The sequence below is a fragment of the Meleagris gallopavo genome, chromosome 1 (assembly GCF_000146605.3).
Source record: "Meleagris gallopavo isolate NT-WF06-2002-E0010 breed Aviagen turkey brand Nicholas breeding stock chromosome 1, Turkey_5.1, whole genome shotgun sequence".
In the NCBI taxonomy this organism is placed as follows: Eukaryota; Metazoa; Chordata; class Aves; order Galliformes; family Phasianidae; genus Meleagris; species Meleagris gallopavo.
Genome location: NC_015011.2, coordinates 143,610,829 through 143,622,778, shown reverse-complemented (window position 1 = coordinate 143,622,778; position 11,950 = coordinate 143,610,829). Strand labels below are relative to the sequence as shown.

Genomic DNA, 11,950 nt, shown 5'->3' with positions numbered 1-11,950 from the left:
TGCTGCAGCATCCAACACCACAGAGAATTCCCCCAGACCCCTATGCAGACTGGCCATGTGCTGCAGGGCTGGTGTCCAGGCTTTTTGTGTACAGCCTCCAATCTTGACACTGAGCCCTGCTCCGGCCCATGCTCCGGCCTCTGCCACCCTGGCTGCACTAGGAGATAGAGTGCACCTTCTGGGACAAAGATCCACAGGCACTAATGCTGCAGAATTCCATTCACTGTGCCTCTTAGGCCTGGAGGAAGACATTATTGACCAACATGTTGGATTTCAACCTCCAGAGCTTTGTGATGATTTTTTTGTGCTAGTTCACTGACGTCATCATGCAGAGGTGTAGCAGTAAACTGTGATAAAACAAAAGTAGATATCTCATAGATTTATTACTGTGTTAAAGTTTTTCTGAAGTGACTGATATTTTGAAACATTTAGATGTAACCTTAAGAAGCATGACTGAACGCAGATTAGAAGATTAGAAATTCTTAGTATCATGTGGCTATTATAACCATGTCTGTAATACCTAGATCCCAGTTCCATGATGCACTTAACATGCTGGCTGTTCCTGCTAGAGTCATGTATATTTTTTGTGGTACTAAGGTCCAAAGATAAAAATAAAGGACTTCAAGATATAAAAGTGAAAGATACCTGAAGTTATATGCTCACATTGAGTATTAACTTAGTGAAACAACTTCTAAATTAATCTCCTAAACAAAACAAAACAAAACAAAACTCACAAGCATCTGCTCATTTCACGCTCAGCCATCAAGTAACAGACTTACCTTAATTAATCTCTGTCAGAGCAATCTATGTTTGTGTGCACATTCTAGACAGATACTTCCATTTTCCAGGTGTGCTAACATTAGTATCTAACCAGGATCCAGATAGTTCTTCACCTGTGGCCATTTTTTACCTCAGAATTCAGCTTTCTTTCAGAACTATTTTTAGTTAAGCAGATGTTTAGTCACAATTAGAACAGCATCAAGCCCAGAATAACATGCTGTGCATACAGACAGTAGCTCATTCATAGCCCCATGATAACGTGCCTGCAAGGCTTACTGATTGGAGATGATGAGCATCTGGCTAGTGACAGGCTGGTCTGTAACACTGCATGATCTTGCTTGTATCCATTTGAAAATTGCCATGTAAACATGGTAAAGTAAAACAGGATGCACTGTTGCAGCATCATATCTGTCAGACTTAGTCTGTCAACTTCATTGCTGATAAATAAGTTGGAATTTATATGATGCTCACAAAACAAACCATTAGTCCTACAATACTTTTTCCTCATTACTTACAGAATAGCAGCATCTTCAGATTGTAAAAATCCTAACCCACAGATTTTGGTTTCTATCTTTCTGAAAAGAAACTTATTCACATTTATTTCTCATAAGCATTTTAAATCATTTCAAATGCTATTTTAACAGAGTTCCACAAGCAACACGACAGTTTTTGCATATATCATAATTAGTGAAGAATATTTCTTCTTTTATATGGAATACTTTAATATTTTAAATCTGACCAAAAACAGAAACCAATGCTTTTTTTTTTCTTTTTTGAAAGCTTACCAACTGTAATCATTATTATCAGAATAATGAGCTATGTTTTAAACTATGTTTTACATTAAAAACATTTCAGAATGTCCTATGACCTCAATTATCAAATTGCATGTTGCCTTTTGATACCTCAGTTATGGAGACAGAATCAAAAGGCCTTGCATTTTCCAGACTCTCAGTAAGACTTGTTTTCTGAAACTCAATCAAACTGGACAGGCTGGAAAGCAGGGCTGAAGCCAATAGGATGAGTTTCAACAAGACCAAATGCTGGGTCCTGCACTTTGGCTACAACAAGCCCCAGGCAATGCTACAGGCTTGGGGAGGAGTGGCTGGGAGACTGCGTAGAGGAAGTGGACCTGGGGGTATTGTTGTTCCCATTCTTGAGCTCCGATCCACCGGGGGCTAGCGATCTCCCCTCGCTAGGACCATAACAGCACTGACACCAATATGAGGATGCTGCAAATGGCATTTATTGTGACTAAACAGTGACTTATATATCCTACGTGCTTCCTCTACGCCCCTTAAGCACGCGTGATGACTTACATAGCAGAGCAGGGGAGGTCCTATCGCATCACATCCCGACTCCTCGTTAACGCCTACTACCACATCTCCCCCTCCCCATGCTTGGTAAAGCCTTGCCCCATTACAGCGCGTTATTCGCTTACTGCCTAATTAGTCTAACGTAGATTATACAGGGGGTGATACACTACATTCTTAGGTAATTCTAGCTGGGCTAATTAAAGTTATATCCTACAATACTAATAAAGTTGCAGACGCAGAGATTTGAGTGATTACTGGTACCTACAGCAATATCATCTATGAGTATGGAATTATAAGAGGTCTTCATACAAACACACCCTTTCCCAATTTATATAAGCACTGTTTCAAGTGTCCCATTGGGATGAATTTCGAAAATAACAAATGTTCTGTTCAATATCAAGATAAGTATCTCGAGCCTTAAGAGTACTATGAGCAAAAGTGAAAGTGAAAGTGTTACATTCTTAACTGGCACTATTAAGGACACTTTTCCTCGACGAGTGAGGTCTTCAGAAGCGATTCCTTCTCCTGTTCTTTCATCGATCCTGTCTGTATTCTGGGCCTCCTGAGGAGCCAAACCTGCAAATGGGAGGGCTCATGATCCAATTAGTTTTTGCTAGTATCTGCGCCTTTGAGCTGATCATAAAAGGTCTTCATGAGCCAAGCAGGAATCCCCAAAGCCCCTCTAACCCATTGTATTGCGCCAACCAGCTTTTGAACATCCCAAAGGGTTGAGACTTTCAGCCGGATATCAAGCCCCACCAGGTGGACCATAGCAGGTCCAAATCGATACCCCAGGTATACCACCTCTGGGCCTCTCTGAATCTTTTGCTCAGAGATCACGAAATCAGCAGTTGTGAGAGTATCCACAACGTTAGATTGCAACAATTGTAGTTCCGGAAGGGAAGGAGCTGCTAGCAAGAGATCATGTAATGACGGAGGACACACTGTGGGAATGCCTCCCTCACCGGCTTCAGTACTCTCCCCACCACAAGCTGACATATGGCAGGAGAGCATGCCATTCCTTGAGGCAGGACCCGCCATTGATACCTTTCGGCAGGCCCAGCATTATTCTTCATTGGAACAGTGAAAGCAAACGCTTCCCGGTCTTCCTCTGCCAGAGGAATGGAAAAGAAGCAATCCTTAAGATCAATTACTACTAAAGACCATCCTCTGGGAATGGCTAATAAAAGAGGACCACCTTGCTGTATGGCTCCAAAGGGGACCAAATGAGCATTAATCGCACGTAGATCATGTAGCAGGTGATAGGCTCCTGACCGTTTCTTAATGACGAACACAGGGGTATTCCACAGACTAAGTGAGGGTTCAAGATGCCCAAGGTGAAGCTCCTGAGCAAGCAAATATTTAAGGGCTGCAAGCTTATCACGTGAAAGGGGCCACTGATCTACCCAGACAGGGCGGACATCCCATCTCCAGCATAATGGAATAGCATGAGCGGCAGACAATTGGCAGACAGTGGCCCTAATCATAAATTTGTAATGCATGCCCCAAGCCCCCTCAAGAAGTCCCTCCCTAATAACGTACCCGGCACCTGGGCTACAAAGGGAGTTATCAGGACAGGTTTTTCAACGGTCCTGTCCCTGTTTATTGACATGATTTCGACTTTACCCTCTTTACTGGGAGAGAACCTCCCACACCCACCACCGCACAAGATGGAATCAATGGCCAGTCACTTGGCCATTCCTGATCCGATATAACTGTGACATCTGCCCCAGAATCAACAAGTGCGGTAACAAATAAAGATCGTGGGCCTGCGTAGTCGGGGGGGTAAGTCCCCAGCATACGAGACCATGATCTTAACGAGGAGCCGATCCTGACAGTCCAGTGTCAGCGCCACTGTGGGCCCATGATGAACTCGAGGGAAGGACCTGGGGTTGGCCCAGTCAAAGAAATGGGGGAGGGGCTCTGGGCCAAGGGGACCCTCCCACCTTCGTTTCCCTGCTGGTGTCCATCTCTCCCGAGCATGCTCTTACTTGGACACTGGTGGGTGGTATGGCCACGGCCTCCGCAATTTCAACATATTGGCTCTATCGGCCCCCTGGCTGGGCCCTGCGATCCTCACGTACCATGCGCGATCAGACAATTTGCCATTTGGATGCACCCATAACATGGCCCCTGGGGCTGTCGTGTCCCAACTGCAGTGACGATAGCCACCACTAATCCTTCATTGGTCAGAGATGCTGCCTTTTGCTTATCCAGAATATACTTGATCATCTCCCCAGGCGTACTAAGCTGTGGAGCAGCACGGAGAAGTTCCCTGATCTCTGGCTGGCTCTGCTGCCGGAGACAGTCCATAATAGCTGGACCTTGGGCCGATTTTGGGAATTCTGACCCCTGTATGGCCTTCAGAAGCCTGTCCGCAAAAGCAGAGAATGATTCTGTCAGCCCCTGGGTCACTTTGGTCCAAGGGTCCACAGGCTCCACACCCTTGGCTATTCTCTTAAATGCTTGTATCATCGCATCTGTAGCCGCTATAAGCTCCCTTGGCCTAAGCTTGGCTACTTGTCCCTGGGGGGTCTCCATTCCCCTGGCCATTCCTGCCAAGTGAATTAATGAGGACCCATGTAATGGGTGGTCGGGAATTGATTCCGCAGCCCCTATAGCCGCTCGCAATCCTGTCATCCACTCTGAGGACCATAATGTATACTGTACTGGAGACAGCACCATATGTATCAAATTCGTTATGTCGTGAGCGAGAAGGGGACCTACAGATGTCATGGCCTCTAAGGCATTCAGGGTGAGGGGTGAGTTCAAGCCTCGCTTCTCCATGCAGTCTAGCAGGCAGGTAATGCCCTTCAGATCAAGAGGTACCCACTCAGGGTTTCCTCCATTGTTTACAATAACCGGGAAAACTTCCAATGATCTTCCTTCATCTATCAGACTAGCTCTGATCTTTCTCGTCTGTTAACGTGCCTCTCTTAGTTTCCCAATATGAAGCTGCTTCTGCCTCCCCCCCACTGTTCTCTTCCCTCAGCTCCGAGTCAGGCTGATAAAGCGTCCGCTCCCTTCCCTGCCCGCCTCGGCTCAGTCCTTGACTGATAAGAAGTTATCTGCCAAGGAGAGTCCTGATTGGCCGCGCATTCTCTCATCTCCTTAAAAGCATATTGTGGCCGCTGCAGTCGAATGGATGGGTCCAGGTACGGCGGTAGGCAGTCAGCATCTTGTCCCCCTCCATCAGGCACAGGAGGGACAGCCGGCGGCAGTTGAACTGCAGTTGCCATCTTGTCCCCCTTCACCGGGTACGGCACTGCATGAACACCTAAAAGATATATTGCTCCCCACATCCTCCCCTTTCTGGAGATCGTTAACACACTGTGGATCCTTACCCAGAGCGCTCCCACCCCCACCGGCTGCTGTAATTGCGCTGTCAATTCCCCCTGCCGGCAGGGGAAGCCCGAGAAGCTGTCGAATGGCCCCTGTCACCTCCCCCTCTTTCTTTACTGTTTTCAGTGCCCCTAGCACCAAACCCCATGTTTTAAGCTCGGCATCCGATTGGGCATTCATCGTGTGCTGCGCAAGCAGCAAAGTAATCTCATCCCACTTCTAGGGATTCAAAATATCCCTGGGGTCCTCACACACCCCCTCCCGCTCCAAGCGGGACACTATGGCAGCCAATTCCTTCTTAGAAGGCGTATCCCTGCTGCTGTAGTCCTTACCCAACTGCAACAATACCTTAACAACCGATTCTATCCTGGCCAGGATCAGGTCACACGCCGGACTTCAGGTCACACACCAGACCTCGGGGGACATCAGGGGGGTGATGGGCCAACGTTCCTCACATGGGGCACCATTTGTTGTCCCCGTTCTTGACGTCCGGTCCGCCGGGGGCTAGCGATCTCCCCTCGCTAGGACCATAACAGCACTGACACCAATATGAGGATGCTGCAAATGGCGTTTACTGTGACTAAACAGTGACTTATATATCCTATGTGCTTCATCTACACCCATTAAGCATGTGTGATGACTTACATAGCAGAGCAGGGGAGGTCCTATCCTGTCACATCCTGACTCCTTGTTAACGCCTACTACAACAGGGTATTGATTGATGCTCAGCTGAACATGAGCCACTAGTGTGCCCAGGTGGCCAAGAAGGCCAATGGCATCCTGGCTTGCATCAGAAACAGTGTTGCCAGCAGGAATAGGAAAGTGATTATCCCCCTGTATTCAGCACTGGTGCACCTCGAGTACTGTGTCCAGTTTTGGGCCCCTTGCTGCAAGAAAGACATTGAGGCCCTGGAGTGGATTCAAAGAAGGGTAGCAAAGCTGGCGAGGAGTCTGGAGCACAGGGTTTATGAGGAACAGCTGAAGGAGCTGGGATTGTTCAGTCTGGAGAAGAGGAGGCTCAGGGGAGACCTTATTGCTCTCTATAACTACCTGAAGGGAGGTTGTAGTGAGCTGGGGGTTAGCCTCTTTTTTTATGTAACTAGTGATAGAACTAGAGGGAATGGCTTCACCTGCGCCAGGGGAGATTTAGGCTGGATGATAGGAAATACTACTTCTCTGAAAGAGTGATCAGGCACTGGAATGGGCACAGGGAGGTAGTGGAGTCACCGACCCTGGAGGTGTTCAAGGAGCATTTGGATTTCGTGTTGAGGGACATGACTTAGCGAGTACTATTGGTGATAGGTGGATGGTTGGACTGGGTGATCTTCTGGGTCTTTTCCAACCTTGGTGATTCTGTGATTCTATGATTCAAGGCTTCACAATATGTCAGTTTAGATATCCAAAAACTGGCGCGTTTTTCATCACCACATTAGAAAATTCCGTTTTTTACAAGCTTATGTTTTAATCTTTAAAGCTCTCACTTAACACGGTTAAAACATCTTTTACCAACATCTCCATTTTCTATTAGGATAGACTGGTGTCTGTCACTAATATTTCACATATCAGCCTCTTAACTTGCCTTAAAATCTTTTGTTTCTGCTGTGTGTTATTTATCTATTATCCCTTCATGTTAGAAACAAGAGAAAAACTATGAACCACAAAGGGAAAGTAACTATTTGTAGTCTCCACTCCATCTATTTAATACAGTAATCATCTCACTGTTCAAATTTCAAAATTCACTGTTGGATCATTATGTTTCTTTTTTTCCATCACCTCTAAACATAAAACAAAGTCCTATTAATGACAATTTAAGGAATTTAAAGAATGATGTTAACTTTTTTTCTGGAAGGATCAACACTGAAAACTTCTATAAATCGTAACATTCATCTCAAATCTCCTAAACCTTTGAAAGTGATAAAAAATAATGTTTTTAGACTTTATGTTCTTAAATGACCCACAATTTTCTTCATAACAGCATAGGAATATGCATTTGATTCTGAACACAATATTTCTGCCAATAAAAGTTTTATGAAGCTTGTGCAACTTACATTAATTAAATGCTTTACTATTTCAAAGTTTGTGAACTGACAGAGCATCAAAACATAAAAATGACTATCTTCTTGTAGTGCAGTATTCAATACAAAATAATTTTATTTCTTCTGATTTTAGAAGAAACATACATGAATTTGATCTTTAAAAAGAGACAAAATATACGAATGTAATTGCAAATTTAAAGCATTTGATCCATAACGCTTTCATTGTTCTAGTTATGTGAGTCATCATTAACCAAAATCTAGAGAGAGTACTACCTAATATGTTGAAAAATCAGTCATTTTGCTGTCATATCAAGATGATTTCAAATTTTAAAAGCAATACATATTTTTCCATTGTCTCTTTAAGAAATTATTGAACAAACTAATTATTTTTAGGAGTTTACACAATTAAAAAATCCATTATTTCACTCAGGCATATTGAACAATCAACATGCAATATATTTTCTGCTTCAGTATGCAATAAACTAAATCTCTAAATTTCTAAGCATCTATATTTTACTAAAAAACATCATTCTGCCTTTTTTTTTCTTTTTCTGACCATGTATTTTCTCCTCTAATATACTGAATTGAATTGCTAATTTTTATGATTGTTCTCTCTTTGTGACTTTATGTACAGCAATTTCAGTACCTTTGCAAAAAATAAGGATGACAGTTATTTTCCTGTCTGTGGCAAAATTCACGAGTTCTAAGCACACTAGTCTTGCTCATAGCACAAACTTATCAGTCACTGACAGTAAACATTCTGAAATGAGAGCTTGGCTTTGAGCAATCATTTGCACAAAGCACTCTAATATATTTTACGTTATTAATGAAACTACTGTTCCTAAACAAGCTCATAAACAAGACAGTACACTATATACATGATTAAACATACACTGCCTATATGCATATTGACTAAGCATCCAGTGAAAGAACAATAGGATCCAATGCATTTTCTCTAGCATTAATTATGGTAGCCCCAGCATGACAGTGTTATTTACCATTGTTAAACTGGGATAGTTTATATTCTCCAAAAGTGAAATCACAGTAATTCTTTTTATTATTTCTTATATATATACATATATATATATATATCTTATACATATATATATATATATATTCCTGATTGCTTCAGTTCTGTAGCTAAAGTTTTGCATTTCTTAGTTCTCTTAACCTCACATTATTTCTTTCTATGTAGAAGACCAGTAATTTAGTGAGGCTGTAGAAGATGTTGTTGATCTTGAAGAAATAGGAGTCAAATTTTCAGAATCTGTAGCTATTCTTACTAGTATCATGCATTCTATGATAAAAAACATAGATTCAAAACTATATATACAGGACCCATTGTAATTTCAAAATTTTCAAAATTTAAATCTAGCCATTTGCAGAATAGAGATAATTTCTCGTTCTCTTGGGGAACCTGATACTGTTCAGAAATGCAACATCTCAATTTGAATTTTAGACTACAGATTCAGAAATGTTTGGGTAGATCTATAGTAGAATTCAGCATGATTTAGGAACTTAGCATGTCAGTCAGAAAAGTAATCTCCAAAATGGAAGACTCTGCTTTTTAAAAAAGTCTGTTTTCTAATTATATCCATTGGAAAAAAATGCTAATAAAATTAAAATTTAGCTAAATAAAGTGGAAAAGATGTATAATTACTTAAATTACGAACTAATTAATTACTTAAATAAACAAACAAATAAACAAAATCTTGTTATGTTAAAATTAACCCAGAAAATAAAGTGCAGAAGTATTGGAATTTAATGAATTCCTTGAAGAAATTCAGCTGTATTGATTGTAGGACAATCCCACCTCCCCCTCAAAAAAAGAAAAAAAAAAAAGGAAAGACAAAGAAACAAACAAACAAACAAACAGAAGTACTGTTGTCCATTACTGCAGTCATGTACAACTGTGTAAAGAACAGAAGACAAAAGTTCTGAAGGTTCTAAATCTAATAACACTTTGAAATATCTTTTGCTTTCTCCTTCCCATGTTATCCTCATTTGCCTCAGATGTTAATACAAAGTTTTAACATTTTAACAAGTACACATCCTACATAATACCAGGAGGAATATCCCTGTAACATATCAGGGGAAATATTGATGTTGGGTTAGTATAAAATGTGTTTTGGTAACTTTGAAATAACTGAAAGATTACTTATAATCATTTGTTGGTTTGTAAAACAGACCAAAAACAACAAAAAACAAAGTCAACAAACAACTGAGAATGTGATAAAGACAATAGTGGAAGCCAATGTCCCATAACCCATGTAAATCTCTATGGCTCACAAATTTATTTTATGGAAATATTTTGAATATCTCTATTTTGAAATATCCTTTTTATCACAAATTGTAAAGCCAACATTTGATACAAACAGAATGCTGAAATTACTTCATCAAGAGAACATTTCAATCACACAGTCTTATTTCTTGGGAGAGTTAGATGAAAAGAAATCTCTTACTGGTCTTATTAATTGTGAAGTAGGCCTTGAACAAAGATAAAAAAGTAGAATGTGTGAAATTGGAAGAGTATACTTGAAAATGATAAGAAAAAAAACCTCATTGAATAATTTTCATATGATTATATTGATGCTGGTATTTATTCTTACAACTAGATACTGGAATTATTTAAGAAAACGATGATCCACATGAAGGTCAATGGAAAACCTCTTTGTTAAAATAAACAAATTTTCATCCTGAATTCAATCCAATTTACACGTAAAAATTGACAGGAAATAATCAGAATATTTCAAGCGCATATTTGTCAGGTATATTTGGACTTACTTGTTGAAATTTGATATGTCAGACATACTTATTCTTTGATTAGGAAAGGAAAAGTAAGCCAACATCGGTTTTGTTTATAGTAAGATATCACTAGACATCTATTATTGACAAGAGCTACATTGCATTTAGATCTATTATTTCACAATTGATTTTTATCTACATAAAGAGAAAATCCATGCTATTGAAAATATTCTTCTTCACTGTCCAATAACTAAACATTTTTGGAATACAATTTCTTGTTTCTTGAAAGATTATTTAATTCATTTACATTCATATGAAATTATAATATGTTTGAGTCTTTGAATGCTGTTCTCTTCTGTAACATTCTAAGAAATAAACACCCATCAAAAGGAAAATGTTGAAAACTGCAAATCACAAACTATTTTAAAGGTTGAAATAAGTTGTAATATTAATGAAATTTATATATTTATTAATTTTTTGTATCAAGATAATACAAAACTTGCACTGTGTTAAAATAACGAATTTAGCTGCTGTGATGCTTGAAGTTTGACACTACATGGTTAAGCATCAAGCATGGTTTTGTGACCTGTTGGATTTTTTGGAACTAGTTTCCTAAAACTAATCCTAAAAAAGTTTGGCGATATTCAAATTTCTTGGCTGAAATCCATAAAATCAAAGAAAATTAAAGGTGATAATAATGCCTAATCAGATGTTTAACTGAACTGTAAATTATTTCCTCTATACTTAAATCAATTTATTGCGTGGTAGAAGAGAAAAAAAAGAAAGTAACATCAATCATTGCTTTCCAAAAGAACTGAAGTCTTTCCTCAGTTATGATAATTAAATATATATTTATATATATAATTTTATTCACCTCGTAAACACAGATATCTTGTAGAGTCTTAAAGGAGAAACAATATTTTTAATATCAGGCAGACAGAACATAATCTTGAGTATGGAAATACACTACATTATAACATGTTCTATTCTATCCCCACTTTGTAGTCTACATCACTTCTTTAATATTGCATCTCTTTCTTTTCTGATTCTATCCATACCTTGCAAATCACACCCCCACAAAATAATAATAATACAAAGTCTACATCAAATAAATCAGATCAACTGTAAAGATCTGCCTGCCAATTTTGTTCTTCAGTGTTCATTAAGACTACTGAGATTTTAAGTATAATCCTCTGCAAGTGAAATTTTTTTTTTTTTTCTTGTTAAGGTGTACTGGATAAGGTTTTCTATCATAGAAAGCAATACTGTAGCTGAACTGATTGTTCTTTGATGTTGAACAGAAATCACTACCTTTTTGAAATGATTAACTTTTGTTTAGTTATGTGCCAGTTTCAAGACAACAGCTGACTTCATTTTTGCGACTTACCATTAGCTCATTTTAAACACATAAGTTCTTCCAAACACTGATAGCCTTGGATTCTACAATATGAAAACAGCAGCCAATTTTTTCAATAATAAAGTTATTTTTTTTAATTGATCCCAGACCTTTGAGTCTTAACACATAGCTCTTCCATTTTTGGCTCTGTGGTTACTCACCCTCAGCACTGACATAAAGTGTTCTGACAGTCTTTAAGTTAGAAATTCAGAATATTTTAAGGCTTGGGTGATAATACAAGCAAAGACCTTCTTAACTGAATAGAAAATATAAAGAGGCATTAATTTATGTGCAAAACAAACAAAAAATGAATTTGCATATATATAAAAAGTATACTT

General features: G+C 39.5%; 1 protein-coding gene across 1 annotated transcript in view; it reads right to left on the bottom strand.

The window, feature by feature from the left end:
* Positions 1 to 4,169: 4,169 nt before the first annotated feature.
* LOC104917444 overlaps positions 4,170 to 11,950 on the bottom strand; it is a 22,837-nt gene continuing 15,056 nt past the window's right edge. The window contains exon 2 of the mRNA XM_010728686.1: positions 4,170 to 5,012. Within this exon, the coding sequence (XP_010726988.1) occupies positions 4,170 to 5,012 (843 nt within the window). The remainder of the gene's footprint in view (positions 5,013 to 11,950) is intronic.